Genomic DNA, 16,651 nt, shown 5'->3' on the forward strand with positions numbered 1-16,651 from the left:
TTTCCAATTCTACTTCCACGTTGTTACGAAAATTTGCAATGTCTGTGCATCGTGTTGATTGAGTACGTACCTAACGATTCTGAGCACACAGAGGAAGTTCTTGTTCCCAGGTCTGGCCTCATGGTCTCACAGATTAGGACAAACGACCCCCTCGATGTACTACTGCAGGTATTTTGTCTGGGAGCAGCCGAGGGTGCTGGATAGGACAGGCCATGGCACAACACGGCGGAGGGTCATCTCACCCCACGCTTGGACAGCAGGTGGGCTGGGAGCTCTGCCCCACCGGCCCCCTCACTCTGGAGACTGGAGCCGCCGCCCTGGGGCGCCCAGACACCTGATGGAGGAGGTGGAGCTGGTCCACTCGAGTCTGCGGCACTTCTGCTGGCCCCTCGTTGGCCAGAGCTCTCAGCTGGCCCCGCGGGGCTGGGTGGGGCGGCGGGCCACAGCCCACCGTGTGCCCGGGAGAACAGACCCTCCGTGACGCCATAACTTCCAACCCAGCACATTCTGCACTGGGGTGCAGTTCTGTGGGAAGGAAGAATGACACGGCGATTGCAGCTGTGAAAGGACAGCTTGCTGGGGTGCTTTTCAAGTGGGCGAGGCGAGCGTCAAGTTGCAACGGCATTTGGAGCTGCCGGAGCTGCTGAAAAGGCCGCTGGGGCTGTTCTGCTTTAAAATGGCAACAGTTACAACATGCCGGGCATGAGCACCTTTAAAAATGAAGAAAAAGCTTGGATAACTTACAAACGAGGGGCAGGACACACAATTTCCAAGTTTCACTTAGGGGATCTCTGTGCAGCCACACCTGCCCACGGTGCTTTTTTTTTTTTTTCGCTGTGTGGGGTCTTCGTTGCTGCACGCAGGCTTTCTCTAGTTGCGACGAGCAGGGGCTACTCTTTGTTGCAGTGCGTGGGCTTCTCATTGTGGTGGCTTCTCTTGTTGTGGAGCACAGGCTCTAGGCACGCAGGCTTCAGGAGTCGTGGCACGTGGGCTCAGTAGTTGTGGCTCACGGGCTCTAGAGCACAGGCTCAGTAATTGTGGTACACGTGCTAGTTGCTCCACGGCACGTGGGATCTTCCTGGACCAGGGCTCAAACCCATGTCCCCTGCATTGGCAGGCAGATTCTTAACCACTGTGCCACCAGGCAAGTCCCCTGTGGCGCCTCTTACCTCTGCTTCACGAGGTCTCCATGCTGGTCTAGGTGGCTCGGCCTCCCACAGACTGACCCTTGGAGGGCAGGCACCGTGCGCTTCTGCCCACAGGCAGCAGACGTCCCTGCTTGGGCACCGGCCCCCATCCCCATCCAAAGGTCACATGGGGGCTCCTGCCTGTTCTGGCCCAGCCAGGCTGTGCAGTGCCCTCCTGCCCTTGGCACACAGGTGTGCCCCGAGTACTGCCGCCCCAGAGACACCTCTGGGACCCTGCTGAGGTGTCCCTGGCCCACCCAGCCCCTTACTGCCTGCAGCCCCTGCCGCTCCTGCCCTGGCACGTGGTGGTGACCAAATCCCGCTACTCGCCACGGAGGATGGAGGGTGGGACCCAGCCGCGTGTGCTCAGCCAACACTGGTTCTCCCCCCACCCCCGGAATTTCTAGGTCTCCACTGTCACCCGTTGGTGTCAGAGGCCCGGCCCCCAAGACCCTGCTCTGGAGAGGGTGGCACGGCAAAGCAGGGTGTGCTGGACTGGGACTCGGCCACGGAGAAGACCAAGGGGGGCAGAGCCAGGTGGCAAGTGGGCAGGAGGTGCAGACCGAGGGGGTTCAGGGGGACCGACTTCCACTCAGACTCTGCCAGGTGGGGCTCGAGGCTGCTCAGAGTGACCTGGCAACTGTCCTGGCAGCCCATGCAGGCGGTCAAGGCCAGAACCTTCTCATGTCCTGACAAGCTACTGGCTCTGTTTCTGAACCCAGCCATTCCCCCACCAACTGACCCACGGCAGCCATTTGTGATGTGTCCGCAGTTAGGAGAGCCCAACCCCAGGCCCGGGGGCCACCGTGGGCTCCGGGCTGAACCACCGGGGCCTCAACTTCCCCACCTGTGAGCCAGGAGACGGCATTTCCAGTGCTCACAGCTGCCGACAAAGGGACAAGGCCCTGAGGAGCAGGGGCGGGGGCAGCCTGTCACGGGGGTTGCTAGGGTCCTGGGGTGGCCTTGGGAACCCTGGTGCGGACACTGTCTGCCCTGTCCCTCCCGCCACGCCCTCCACTTCTGCAGCACCCACGGGAAGGTCTCTGTGGCCCTGCCTGTGGCCTCCAAAGGCTCGGATACAGGCCCCGCCCAGCTGCACCAGGATGCAGGGCGGGGAGGATGCTGACCCCCACCCCTGCCCTGCCGGCCCAGCTCTGGGCAAAGAGCCCTGGAGCCCCCAGGCTTCACACAGCTGGCGTGTGAACTGAACGTGGCTCAAGGGCCTGGAGGCCATGTGAAAGCCTGACCGCCAACCCCAATATTGGATGCGGAGGCCACGCAAGTGTCCCACTCAAGCATTTATTTCGGTGACAGCTGCAGAGACTGCCCAGGGGTGGGCACAGGCTGCGTGCGGAGCTGACAGCAGCGAGAGCAGACGTCAGACCAGGGGTCTCAGGCCTGTGGCCACGGCTGGAAACTAGGCAGGCCGCAGCCCAGATGGCGTCCCTCGGGGTGTGGAACGTGGCCTCCGGCCACTGCTTCTCAGCAGGGGCTCTGCTGGGCAGAGACGGGTGGCCGCACACCCGGCCATGGCAGCAGACTTGGAAATGCGGGGTCCAGTGAGCGGGGTCCCCATGACAGCTCAGGCTCACGCTCAGGGACCACCGTGGGGGGGGGGGGCGGCAGCCCCCTCTTCCCAGGGTGGTCTTACGAGGGGCACTGAAGTTTGCTCATTAAGCTGTGAAAGGAAGGAGGCGCTGACCCCTAATGTCATCCCAGGGCCGGGTGGAGGGTGGCTGCAGCCCAGGGGCAGGGCCCGCAGGGGCAGGAGACGGCAGTGCTCACTCCTGCAGGGGCTGCAGCTCGGGCGGCAGGTTGCATCCCGTGTACACCCCATTCGTGATGCTGTACTCCAGCAAAGCCCCGAAACACGGATCCTGACGACACACAAAGGGGCGGGGCTCGCACCTGACAGCCATCCCGCTGCCCCCCTGGGCCCCTCTCCCTGAGCCCTGGGCCCCAGCTCACCCTGACAAGAACATGAGGATTTCCCACAACAATCAGCAAGGCTTTGGGTCTGGTGATTGCAACATTAAATCTTTTTGAGTCGGCCAAGAATCCCAAAAAATATCTATCATCTTCAAATATGTCTTCATTTGACCGCACCTAAGAAACCCAGAGATGGATAAAAATAGTGTTTAAAATTTTTCGGTGTGGAAAGAAACTCAATATATAAAAAGCATTTAAAAACGTTCAACGTCAGTATGACTCCATCTGTGGTCACAGAAGAGAAAGGCAATGGGTGAGGAGCAGGCCTCCCGGCGTTCCGCCTACAGCCAAGGGGGCACTCCACACGCCAAGGGGTGACCTCCGGTGCGGGGCTTGAGGCAACGCTGCTTTTCCTCCTACCTGAACTCCCCAACCTGCCAGCAGTTAACACGCACTGTCCATAAAGGGAATTTTAAAGAGAAGAACAGACTTCTGAGAGCCGAGCCAACCTTCCCGGCCCGCAGGCTCCTTGCCAATCCCGCCCCTTCAACATCCCAGCCCTCCTTCTCCAACATTTAACTACTTCTTCCTGGGTTTCTGTCCTTCGTTCTTTTTTAAAAAGAACGCCCTACAGTTAACTGCTCAAGGTGATGGTCCAAGGCCCCTCCTGCCCCCGGGAGGCCCCGCACAGCAGCCAGCCTGGCGCAGGCCCCTGGGACGGGGGTACCTACAGTTGAGATGATGATAACCAGATACTCTTGCCCTTGAAACTCCTCCACGGATCCAACCTTTATATCCATCAGATCAACATTTTGCAAAAGAATTCTGATTTTCTCCACCTTTGAAGGAGATGAGATCAAAGATAAAATTTCACAAATCTGACCATTTCTTTACATATTACAGCGTAAGCTGAACGTTAACCACTGAGCCCCATGGCCTTTCAACCCCTGATCTCGGCTCATCAACTCTAAGCCGCTCACAGCACAAACGCCGATCTCAGGTGGGGTGTACGGGGCCGGGGCAGCACCTCCCAGGAGCAGGGCTTTGCGTCAAGAGGCGAGGACTCCCTGTGCTGAGAGTGGGGGTGGGTCCAGAGCGCCTCCTGGGGTTGGCGGGGAGAGAGCGCCGTCCAGAGGATCCCACCCCCGGGGCCTGAGTGGTTATGACAGGAACCAGGCTGTGTGGCCACAACAGGAAAGCCAGGAGGGAGAGGACGGGGCAGGGGACGGTTCTGAAGGGGGGACAGCTGATGAGCTGAGCAAGACTGGGGGTGTGTGAAGGTCTCCAGAGGTGCTAGTAAAGGAGATGCAACTTGAAATTGTGAGAAGGACAAAAGCTCAGCTCCCGCCAGCACAAGGGGCTGGAGGGTGCGGGCCAGAGGCGGCTCCCTCAGCCCAGGGGACGGGCCTTCTCACACGCAGTGACCGCATGCGTGCCGAGGTGAGGTCACCACGTGTCCCCAGCCCCCGCCCCCCCACCCCGTTTGGGGCACAGGCACAGCGGCTGTACAGATGCAGAGAGAGCCGTGTCCAACTTCCTTCCTCAGACCCCACAGACAGGAAGGCACAGAGGAGCTGGCTGGGGCAGACCCACACCTGCTTCCGGTAAGGCGTGATCACGCCGATGTCGCCAGCGGACACCTGGCTGGAGATGCTTCTGGCCAGCAGGCAGCAGTAGCGCATGACCTGGACGGCCTCGGCAGGGTTGAACCACGATGGGCTTCGCCCCTCTCGAGCTTCCTCGCCCTGAGTTAGCAGGAAGACAAGAGAATGGCACGTCCATCACAAAAACGTCATTTTCTCGATAGGAGCTTGTGAAGGGTCTATGAACTAGGGAGAAGTCAGGGTGGTGACTCAGCAGAGACAGAGGAGGAGCGCTGCTCTCGTGCAGACTTGTGGTCCAGCAGGACAGACGGATGCTCAGCAGTAAGGACTCGTTCTGGATGCACAGATGCCAGGGGAGGAGGGTTGGCTGGGCGCGTCTCTGAACTGGGACCCCACCCCCTGCCAAAATGCCCGTGCGTCCTGGCAAGAGCAGACCTCGTGGCCTGGGGGAGGCGGCCGGCCGGCTGATACCTATGTGGCCACAAGTTTTTAAAAGCAGAATTTACAGGCCCTCGTTCTTGATCAGAACCTAGTACACTCAGAAGTAAAATATAGGTCACCCAAACATCCTTAACCACGTGGAAACTCACTTCTTTAGAACTCCTGGGTCAAAAGGGAAAATAAAGTCTCAAGCACCTCGACAGATACGAAGACGCGCGTGGAAGGGCAGAGCTGGGGGGCGTGGCCACCCGAGCCCCTGCGAGGAGCACAGGGGCCACGCGCCTGCCTCGTGGGAACTACAACAAGCAAAGGAAAGGGAAGCAAGTCAGCGAGGGGAGGAGCAGAGATAAATCTGAGACGAATGAAGCAGAAAACAGGTGAGAATAAAGTCCAAAGCTGGTTTTCCAATTAGACCAAAGGCTGCTGCCTCTCCTGTAACAGGCCAGACGGTCAGAATCTGAGGCTTGGGTGCAGCCACGCTGCCCACTCAGCCCTGCCATCTGGGCGCAGGTTCCCGGCTCCCGGCCGCACTTCCTTTAGGACAAGACCCCAGTTGCCTTGGGCCCAGCCCCCCTTGGGCACTGCTGGGGCTCAGCTGCCCCCTCGACTGGGCCCCTCTGTGAGATGCCCTGGGCTGGGGACAGAGCAGTGAGGGAGATGGGGGTCTTTCTGGAGCTCTGGGGGAGGGGCTGATGAGGGGAGCATACAGGTGACACCTGGAGGTCTCATTCCAGGGATGGAGTGCCCTGTGGGGGAGCGAGGGCCCTGGCAGTGCTGCAGCCTCGAAACAACGGACGACAATGCCCTTTTGCTCCAACGGTGGGAGTGGACCCCCCTGTTCCCTGCAACCCAGCCCCAGAGGCCTCACCCTCATTTTCTTCTGGGGGCCCAGAATGGAGCCAGTACACAGTCAGGCCCCAAGAAGTACCCACTAAATAAGGTACCCTTTCTGGACTCTGTTCTTTTCACAGCGAGCACCTCCGTCCCCACAGCTCCATGGCAGGTTGTCCAGTGGACCGCGAGTCTCCATTTCCTTCTACACAACGTTTTTGCACATTTACCACTCCCTTCTACACCCAGTTTTTGTCGCGAATGAGCCTACTGTGACCCTTACGTAGTTTGCAGGAAACACATGGGTTGCTGTGGGCAGAGCTGACCTCTCCTCAAGGCCAGTCCCTCCACTGGGAGCGTGGGTGCTCTCGGACGGACCTCCCCTTCTTGGCTGACTGCTCTGCTGCCCCCACCGCGTCTGCTTTGCTGCCCCTGAAACCTGGGGAAGCCTTTGAGCAGAGGCTGGGGGAGCGGCATTCCTGGAGGGGCCTCGTGCCAAGCGACCACGCTGGTCTCCCCACAGGGCCCCCTCTTCCTCCAACTCGCCCCCATCCAGAGGATGGGTACCCCAAGCCACACCTGGACACACGAGCCCACCGCTGACACAGCGGGTCAAGCTAAACGTCGAGGGGCCGAGTGCTGTCCCCGGGAAGGCAGGCTGCTGAGAGGACGGGCAGACACCACTCCAGCCCCAATTCTGCAGGAGAGTTTGGCGAGGGAGGGGCTCACGCCAAACCTGACTTCGGCTTCTAACCACCAAACTCCCAGTACAAACTCCCTGGTTTTAGTGAGCGCTACCGGGCGTCTAACACCTCCCTCTGGGGACCCCCCACCCAGTGAGGCCCTGGGGGAGGGCAGGCTCTGTCCCCAGGATTGGTCCTCCCCCTCGATACCATCAAATCACAGGGGGAAGGGGTGGGGCGGTGGCAGGAGCTTCCTCAGGTCTGCTCACCTCCCAGCCCCCGATCGACCCTGTCAACTCCCTCAGGATGCCCCCCTTCGATGCCCACCTCGGGCCACCCCCCTCCGGGGCCTTCTGTGCAGCCACCCGAGTGCTGAGGGGCTGGTCCTGCAGGGGCAGAGCCCCTTCCTCACTGACTTTTCTGCCCCGGGAACAGCAGGGAGCAAGCCCACCACAAGCTCTCAGGAAATGCCGGGTTAATGATGCTGGGTTAACCACCAGATTCCACATGGTAACCAGGAGACGTGTAACCGTAGGTAGCACTGAGGGGTCGCCCTCCTGCCGAGCCCGGCCCACACTCACCCTCACTCCGTGGAAGATGAGGGGGAAGCCCTTCCTGGGTAACTTCTCCCAGCCCAGCAAGGAGGTCACCACCCTGGGGTCTGCGCAGACTTCCAGCTCTTGGTGGTAGAACAGTCTGGATGGCAGGGCCAGCAGAGCCGAGTGGGACCTGTAGTTTTTCACGAGCTTCGTCACCTGCAGGTAGGAAGCAGGGGCAGGTCCAGGGCCAAAGCTAGCACGCGCACCCGACGTGCCTCCAGGGGAAAGGTGCGTGGTCACCTCGAATCACACCCGGGCGGCCCTGCCTGTGACGCCCGCCCCCGTCACCTCCACTGGACTTGGAAGCGCTCTTGGCACCTCCACCTCGGGCGACTGGGCTCTGACAGAAAAGAACAGGAGAGAAAGTGTCCCTGTGTGGGGCTGCAGGCTGTCTGCAAGCTGCACCCTGATTCCCTGTGTCGCGACCCCGGCCGTTAGAGCAGCCCGGGGAGCTGGTCCTGGCTTGGCTGCGGTGGGAGCCGGGCCCTGGGCCCCGAGGCAGGATGGCTACCCACAGCCAGCCCCCCGAGGCACCGGGGGACGAAGTGCCAAGACGGGGAGCAAGGACAGCTTTGTTTCCTGCCTCCAACTGGCCAGGAAGTTCACCCTAGTCTTTCCTTTTTCCTGGGGTGAGAAGGCCAGAGGCCCAGAACTCTCCTGTTGACAAACTTCAACTCAGTCACCAAGACAGGTCCAGCCTCTGAGACACTAATCTAAACCCCAAACCTGACTCAGCAGCACGGCTTCTCCCTGGGCCGGGCCGGGCCCCACGGTACTGGCCTGGACACCTGCCCGCCGCCCCATCCGCCCTGTGCCCACGTGCCCTCCCTGTTCTCCAGGGGGAAAGGGCCCGGGGCTGACAATCTGGAACGTGGAATAGGCCCCAGGCAGTTGCCCTGACCATCTGCCCACGATCACCGTACCTGGCTTGCTGTTCAAAGTCCAGAGGAGAACCTCTCCTTGTCTCTATACTGGGGGAGCCCAGAGGATAATGTTATTGGCTCACCTCAACAGGGGACCCCATGGACACAAAGCTCCCGAGCTCCAGGGTGCTGAGGGCTCCTGCAATGCAGACCCTGAGGCCCATCCCTCTGTGTCATCAGAGGTCGGCTGAGAACCCAGGGACTGGCACATCCACCGGTACCTCGGGAGACCGCAGACACGCTGCCTTCTCTTCCAGGTAAACTTCCAGAGCTCCCTCCCGTTTCCCACAGCGACACAGACTGAAGCTCTCTTACTGAGGGGCTGGCGCTGCCTGCAAGGGCCGGCCCCCCAGAGAGCCCCTCAGCAGGCCCTGGAAGCAGTTCCTGAGTTCCTGGGACCGTGGAGTTGCTGAAAGTGCCTCAGGTGCACTTTGGGGGTGGTGGCAGAAGGAGGGTGGGCTGCTTGGGCCCTGCCCCTGGGTGTGGCTCAGGGGACACAGGGTGGTGAGCTCCCCCGTGGGCCCCTCTGCTCGAGTCCCACCAAGAAGCACGTGGGGTCCAAGCTCACCAACAAGGGGTTGTAGGCACCACAGGCTCCAAAAGCATCTTCGTCTCGCAGATACGCTGGTCGGGACATCAGTCTCTCCAGCATAGAGACGTGCAGCCCATAGGCCGTGGCAAGTCTGGACTTGATGACCGGTCCGAGCTGCATGGGGTCTCCGGCCAGGATGATCTGTGACACGAACGGGACGGCTCTCGGCATCCGTCTCATGAGCGAGTCCCCTGGTGTGTGGCGCGCAGGGGCCAAGGTTGGGGCGACTACAGCGCATGAGCCTCACCTGGCCGCTGACGTCTGAGACCAGCCCCAGGGGGATGAGGCACTCGGGCTCACTCGCCTGGCCCGCTTCGTCCACAAACACGTGCGTGAAGTGTCCGACTCTAGAGAAGGCACGTTCCCGGGGTCACTCTTGTCCACGTGTCCTGCCCAGCAAGGCCTCGCCTCGCTGCCTGGGGCGCCTGCCCCCTGCTCCTGCCCCCACCCCCGGGTACCTCCCGACTCTCCGCGAACACACCACCTCCTCCCCGCCTCTGCCCAGGAAGCCCCAAGAGCCCACCTCAACCCTATCTGGTAGAAGAGTCCCGCGCTGCTGCACGTGGTGATGACCACCCTGAAGCGAGAGGCCTTCCAGATGTCTTCCCCGTCTCTGCAATACGGCCTGATGGTCTCTGTGGCGCTCTGTGGGGGCAGGCCGTCTGCCAGGTTACTCAGCACTTCTCTACACTGGACAGTCACAAAGCTGACTGGAGTTCTGAATGATAAGCTCATCCTGCTGCCACTTCTTAGCTGTGACTCACTATTGATCTAAGATTGCTCTTTCTATCAAAACGTCTTGTGTTTTCCTATCAACTTAGTCCATGTTTTACAGACTCCAGAACCACGACTATAACAGTGAATCCCGCAGATCCTTCCCCAAAACAACCACATACATTTTCTAGATTCAATCTCTTTTGTTAACCAAACTGGGAGCGTTTCTAGTAAACCAACAGAACCAAAAAGCAACTGTACCTTTGGGGAAAAATAAGAGAGTAGCTTCAGCATTTAACATAGCTGGGAACGCCCAGAACGTCACTAAACCTTCAGGAAGGAAACAGTCCTCGTGCTCTGCTGTGGTGCTGGGACAAGGTCGGGGGAGGACGCTCACCTCCTTGAACCTGCAGGTGGCGTTCACACGGACCATGGCGCCCAGCCGCAGTGCCTGGCTCTCGTGCAGCCGCAGGCACACGAGGTCGGCCGCGCTGTTGGAGGGTGCGCACACCAGGATCCGACTGTCCGGCAGAGCGTGGAAGACCTTCCCCAGGACACACGGGAGGCAAAAGGGGACGGGTCAGCGGCCAGTGCCAGGCCCACCCATGAGGGCTCCTGACGTGGACTTGCTGCATGGGCCCACGTCACCCCTCATGCGTCTGAGCCTGGCCCTGCCACTGTGTGCAGGTGGTGGAGTCCCCGTCTCCCAGACCCTAAACTTCCCGGGCCTGGGTACCCACGGGCGACCCGAGTCCCCAGCGACGCAGGACACTGAACACAATGTCCACAACTCAATTTAAATCTCAGTGGAGGCGCCAGACACTTGTGCAGTTTCGATTCTGAAGTGGAGCGACTCCTGTCTAAACGTAGGAAATGAGCTCTTAAAGTCCTATAGCCACATAACAAACTTTGTTAAATACGAAACAACTGGGATTTTTCAAACTCTTTCCAACGTTCTGATCTATGGTTTAAACCGATGCTTCCCGATGACAGGAGCACACAGCTCTGTTTACCGCGACCCCGTCCCCACCCACCATTACCTGTAAAACAGCCTCTATGATGGTCACCGTCTTGCCAGTCCCAGGAGGCCCGAAGAGCACATAGGGGATCGGGCGGCAGTCTCCACTCAGAATCCTCCTCACCGCCAACTTCTGGTTTTCGTTCAGCAGGGGGTTGAAAAACTCCTCTCTCGCTTTCGGGGCTCCGCTGACTGCATCCAAAGGGAGAGACAGGGTCGGCGGAGGTCACGGCTGGTCCCCTCACGACCCGTCCCAGCGCCACTTGCTTCGGGATAGTCGGCTGAGAGCAAAAGCATAGGCCACTCCGCCCACTCCCCGCGTCACCTGTGTAGTGTCACCAAGGTGTTAAGAGTGGTTGTTAACAGGTGGACAAGAGCAGCCCACCATCAGGAGGGTCAGAACACATGTCCCCTCGCCTGCCCGAGATCCCCCCCCACCAAGTCCTGCAGGAGCTGGCTTGGTCCCCAGACTCACCCAGCCTGCCTGTCTCTGTGGCGAACGCCCATGGCCCTGGTGTGTCCTGGGCACCCGCTCGCTGCTCCTCTGGGGTGTGCTTAGTTTGGTCCTTCAAGGCTTTCCTATTCTAGAAAAATCATGCAGAAAAATGGCTTAAAAAGAAAGCTTTGGGACTTCCCTGGTGGCACAGTGGTTAAGAATCCGCCTGCCAATGCAGGGGACACAGGTTCAATCCCTGGTCCGGGAAGATCCCACATGCTGCGGAGCAGCTAAGCCCGTGCACCACAACTACTGAGCCTGCACTCTGGAGCCCACGTGCCACAACTACTGAGCCCGCGTGCCACAACTGCTGAAGCCCGTGCACCTAGAGCCCGTGCTCCACAACAAGAGAAGCCACTGCAATGAGAAGCCCGCGCACTGCAAGGAAGAGTAGCCCCCGCTCGCTGCAACTAGAGGAAGCCCGGGTGTGGCAACGAAGACCCAGCACAGCCAAAAAAATAAAAAATAAAATAAATAAAGCAATACCTTGGAGGTGGGCTGTCCGTGGTTTTTGATGTCTTGTGCGTGTTTCCAATCCCACGTCACTTGGGGAGACTGTAAAATGATTTCTTCTGGAAACAACACTTTTAGAACAAGAAAAAGCGAGAAGGTAGACATTACTGGAAAGCTTAAGAAAGATGAACAGAGGCAGCTCGTCCTGAAGAAATTCATGTCCGTGTATTCCTCTCCTCTCTGGCCCTGTGCACTGCTTCTCACCTACAGCATAGTGCCAGCACCGCATATTCTTGGCAACAAAGCCATTTACTTGTCTATTTGTAAGTACAAAAATGAGTTACATTCAGGGGGGAAAGCAGAGTGCAATCATTTTATTTTTAATAACTTAAGCACGCTATTTCTACATAGCTGAAATTGTAAGAAAACACTGAACGTCCCCAATAGAAAGGAAAACACTGGGTATCACATAGTTTTACTTCTAATGTATGAATGAAGAGGCTGTGGTTTAGACAAAATTTTACGTGACGCTTCTAAAAACACTCTGGGAAGATGTAACACCGTCACCCCACAAAAGTTAATACCTTTTACGCCCAAGTGGACAACTTGTTCAAGTGCAAAGTGACACCGTCTGCTGGTGGTCCTGTGGGAGAGAGTGATGTGGGTCAGCACCCTGGGACCCTTAAGAAACACTCACATGAGACCAGGCTGGAGGAACCAGCAGGAGTTTTACGAGGAAACTGTCAACACCTGTCAGGACAGCAGGGATGCCTTCCTTTCTGGGATTATTCCTGTTTTAATGTATAAAGTGGACAAGTAGAAAAAGGAGGAAATATAGCCTGTGAACTGTCAGAGCTGCATCAATAGGAAAATAACTTTGATGGTAAAGATTCACTCCTGTGAAATTTACTCAGAACAACAGTAAAAAAATAAACTGAAGCATGTTAAAAATGCTAAGTATTGGGGCTTCCCTTGTGGTGCAGTGGTTAAGAATCCGCCTGCCAATGCAGGGGACACGGGTTTGAGCCCTGGTCCGGGGAGATCCAACACGCTGCAGAGCAACTAAGCCCGCGAGCCACAACTACTGAGCCTGCGCTCTAGAGCCCGCGAGCCACAACTACTGAAGCCCGCGTGCCTAGAGCCCACGCTCTGCAACAAGAGAAGCCACCGCAATGAGAAGCCCGCGCACTGCAACGAAGAGTAGGCCCCACTCGCCGCAACTAGAGAAAGCCCGCACGCAGCAACAAAGACCCAACGCAGCCAAAAATAAAAAAATTAAATAAATTAAAAAATTATTAGACAAGCAAAACAGCAGGAAAATAAGAAGCATCCTCATGGGAAAAGTTAAAAGAAACAGACCCAGAAATGAACTAGACACTCAATTAGCATATAAGAAGTTGAAAACAGTTGTTATAAATACATTTAAGATTTAAAGATGGACATAATGGTTGAGCAGATGGGGAATCTCTACAGAAAAGACCCAACACAGCCAAAAATAAAATTTAAAAAAAAATTTAAGTTTATTAGAGCAAAAATTGATTGGCATCAGGCAGTAAAGCATCCCGTTAGCAGACAGAAGAGCTCTGAGGAGATGTTCAAAATGAAAGACTTCTACAGGCAGAAGGGAGCAGGGACAAGGAGGGATTTAGGCCAAAAGGCGGGCTGGGGCAAAGGTCACTGTCCTTGAGGGGACGGCAGGGGTCATTCGGGGAGACGACCCCCCAGTGCTAATCAGGGGGTTCCTGGCTGACTGGTTCACAATTCCATTTCTGGGACAGCCAAGACTGCAATTCAGTAAAACCTCAGTTTGGTGACGTGGGGCTTAGTATAAGCAACTCCACTGTGGGCCTGTTCTCCATTTTTTTTTATTTTTTTGGCTTTGCCGCACGTCAAACGGGATTTTAGTTCCCTGATCAAGGATAGAACCCCTGTGCCCACTACAGTGGAAGCGTGGAGTCTTAACCACTGGACCGCCAGGTAAGTCCCTGTTCTCTTGTATTTTAACACAACAAAAAGAACAAAAAATGGAAAATAAAATTCCACCTTCAATGGAACAAGATGACCAAAGCTCCAAAGCACAAAAGAAGAGAATGCTCAGAAAGGAGCATCTGGCCTCGAACAAGCAAAGGCACGAGAGCTGGTTCAAGCCACCTCAGAACTCCGGCCACAGGTGGATTTCCGGATTTCCGGAAAATGCAGGTCACCGTCAGGGCCCGCTCCCACAGCGCAGCGTTCTGTGGGCGTGTACGGGGCCAGAAGGAACCGGAGCCTCACCTGCAGGGCCCCAGGCTCCTGGCAGCCCCATCACCCCTGGGATACAATAAACTCCATTCAAGAGGAGCAGCAACCAGAAAAGACCCTCCTGGGACTTAGCAAGGCTGTGACTCCAAGAAAGAAAAGACAACTTAAAGCAGATGAATTAAAGAGGAAGAAACCTTCCAGTGGGAAGTCACCATAACAAAGACTCTAAAACGCGCGAGGAAACCAGACGTCCCGCCAACTTGCAGCCCAGCACCTTACCCCTAGCGGCATGAAGACAGCATGAAGACACGAGCCAAACGTTCCCCAGGAAGCCCTGGAGCACATTACGGGAGGATTCACCGCACAGAGCACCACGCGTTTCATCTTGGGCCTATAAGAAAGGTTCGACAGAAAGTTGTCCAGTCGAAATATCCATCTCCCGAATAGGCTGAACAAAAAATATTATCTCAAGAAATGCCAAAAAGGAAATGAATGTAACAGCTCAGAATAGAAACTGACCCTTAAAATTCCTTAACACAATTAATCCGAAGGACAGCAAGACACTAGATGGTAAAATACCAGCAGTATTTACTAAAACAAAAAACAAGACAAAGACACGGAGATGGAAGCCACGAGAGAAAAGTAAAGCAGCTGGGTGGGAGCTAACACAATGACAGACAAGGATTCCAAAGGAGGACAAAGAACAGAAAGAAGAGAGGACTTAAAGGAAGCTCTCCTAGACCCCATACGGCAAAGATGACAATTCTCCCACCATCACGGTACAAAGATGTAAGAATGTTTACTGCTTCACTGTCTGTGATAGGAAGAAGCTTAGAACCTAAAGGTCCAGCAGGGATAATAAAGACCAGAGCAAAACCCAACGGACTGGGAGTACCCTGGTGGCCCGGTGGTTAGGACATGGGCTTTCACTGCCGTAGACCCGGGTTCGATCCCTGGTTGGGGAACTAAGACCCCACCAGCCACGCAGTGCAGCCAAAACCACCCCCCCAAAACCCCGATAGACTAGAGACAGAGACACACGAGAGAAGACTGATGAGGCTGGAAGTCCATCCTTCAATGAGATCAGTAAAGCCGACAAAGCTCTAGCCAAACTGACAGGAAAAGAAAGGGCAGACGTGTTGCCAGTCCTGGGAATGAGAGCGGTAACGTCAGCAAGGACTCTACAAACACCAGACGAACAACAAGGAAACATCAAGAGCAATTTCACACAAATACACGAGATAACGCAGATGAAACGCACAAATCCGTAAAGACACACACACTACCAGAGTCCATGTGGCAAGAAACTAAGGTTCTTAATCTCCTAAAGAAACTGAATTTGTCGTCAGGAAGCTTCCCACAGAGAAAACTTCAGACCTAGAAGGTTTTGCTGGTGAATTCTACCAAGCATTTAAGGAAGAACTGATGAAAGTCATATTTTAAGGCAAGACAAGAAAACTTTAAACATAAACTTGTTCTCTGCCCTCTGGCCTCCTCCCTCCGACTAGTGTGTATCTGCATCTGCGTTATGTGTTAACCTGACCTCCCCCATGGCAGAAATACCTGCTCAGCCAAAGACTGAGTTTTCTCCTTCTGGAGCCAGCCACGTAACTCCTTAGAAGATAACATTCCTTTCTCAGTCCTGTGAGGGGTCACGGTGACCCACCACTCACCTTGTACACGTGCAGACATCTTTGGTGGACTTTATGGACAAGGCCAATGTGTCGTTTCCCTTAAAGACAGTGATTGGTGCAGAACAGACAGGTCAGACGACCTGGGGAGACTCTGGGCTGCAGTGAATGGTGGTTCTCAGCTTAAATACTTATGACCTTATTAGTGTTACCAGCTCTATCACCTGTATTCTTCCTATGCTTCCTAACAACAAGATTACTGCTTCCTGCATTACCAAATGTGTGACTGAGCCCCCGATAAAAATAATGACGACTAGGTGACCTGAAACAATTGACCAAATACATAGTTCCATAAGCTCAATGACTGCAGCAGAGTAACTCTAGATGTGGGAAGAAGCAACCAGAGGGAATCATTTCCTGGACCGTAAATGACTAGAGCGACAGGTGGTCCGGAGGCTTTGGGCTACACTGTTAACAGGGCCTAGTCCAGCACACTGAGGGGCCCAGCAATGAAATCCCCATCTGAGCTGGGAATGAGCATTCCTAGCACCATGGGACAAAACGGTCACTAAATGCCTCCCAAACCTTGGTTGAAATTAAGACTGAAAGGGAGGGGACTGTAACATAAAAAATGTTGTCCATCCTCCAGTTCTACAAGAATCAAGTCGTTAACAACTGCACAGTACATCCCAAAAGGAATTCAGGGAAGATAAGGATGAAGCATTTGTGCTCTGGGAAAACTGGCAGAACTGGTCCTCAGATAGTTAGATATTTTCAGGAGAAAATTTTATAAACCCAGTATTCTGCTTCTTCCCATGTTCAGAAAAGCACTAAAACCATGAGCTAAGGCATCTGTTCCGTGTGAACAGCAGTGACCTCCCACCAAACTGTGCTTGGTTGCACACACCCCTTCAAATCACACCTATACTGGTCTCCGCCCTACCTCTTGGGAACAGTCCTCAGAGCTTCTGAAAGACTGTCGCCCAGGTTACAATCCTCAGGTTAGCTAAAATAAAATTCTTCATGTTTCTTAGATTGACTACTGATTAATATTTTTGTCAACATAATACCCATTCTACACAAACTGTCCCAGAAAATGGAAGGGGAGGTGACACCTTCCAACTTACTGTGCGGCCAGTGTTACCTCGTACCAAAATCAGAAAAAGATACTTCAAGAAACTAAAGACCAATATTCCTCATGAACATAGACGAAAAAATTACTACAATTTTAGAAAATCAGATCTAACAATATATAAAAGGAAATTACATCATGGCCAAGCGGGGTTTATTCTAAGAATGCAAAGTTGAT

The 16,651-nt window shown here is 55.4% G+C and overlaps 1 protein-coding gene across 1 annotated transcript in view; it reads right to left on the bottom strand.

The window, feature by feature from the left end:
* Window positions 1–2,584: 2,584 nt before the first annotated feature.
* The window catches only part of MOV10L1 (Mov10 like RNA helicase 1), a 44,874-nt gene continuing 30,807 nt past the window's right edge, over window positions 2,585–16,651 (bottom strand). Inside the window, exons 14-26 of the mRNA XM_030855561.2 lie at window positions 12,055–12,113; window positions 11,504–11,601; window positions 10,997–11,105; window positions 10,544–10,713; window positions 9,901–10,047; window positions 9,313–9,434; window positions 9,037–9,136; window positions 8,766–8,930; window positions 7,257–7,430; window positions 4,712–4,861; window positions 3,848–3,955; window positions 3,156–3,293; window positions 2,585–3,064 (exon numbers count right to left, since the gene is read on the bottom strand). Coding sequence (XP_030711421.2) covers window positions 2,969–3,064; window positions 3,156–3,293; window positions 3,848–3,955; window positions 4,712–4,861; window positions 7,257–7,430; window positions 8,766–8,930; window positions 9,037–9,136; window positions 9,313–9,434; window positions 9,901–10,047; window positions 10,544–10,713; window positions 10,997–11,105; window positions 11,504–11,601; window positions 12,055–12,113 — 1,636 coding nt within the window. The 3' untranslated portion in view covers window positions 2,585–2,968. The remainder of the gene's footprint in view (window positions 3,065–3,155; window positions 3,294–3,847; window positions 3,956–4,711; window positions 4,862–7,256; window positions 7,431–8,765; window positions 8,931–9,036; window positions 9,137–9,312; window positions 9,435–9,900; window positions 10,048–10,543; window positions 10,714–10,996; window positions 11,106–11,503; window positions 11,602–12,054; window positions 12,114–16,651) is intronic.

This window comes from Globicephala melas, chromosome 10 (assembly GCF_963455315.2).
Source record: "Globicephala melas chromosome 10, mGloMel1.2, whole genome shotgun sequence".
Classification (NCBI taxonomy): Eukaryota; Metazoa; Chordata; class Mammalia; order Artiodactyla; family Delphinidae; genus Globicephala; species Globicephala melas.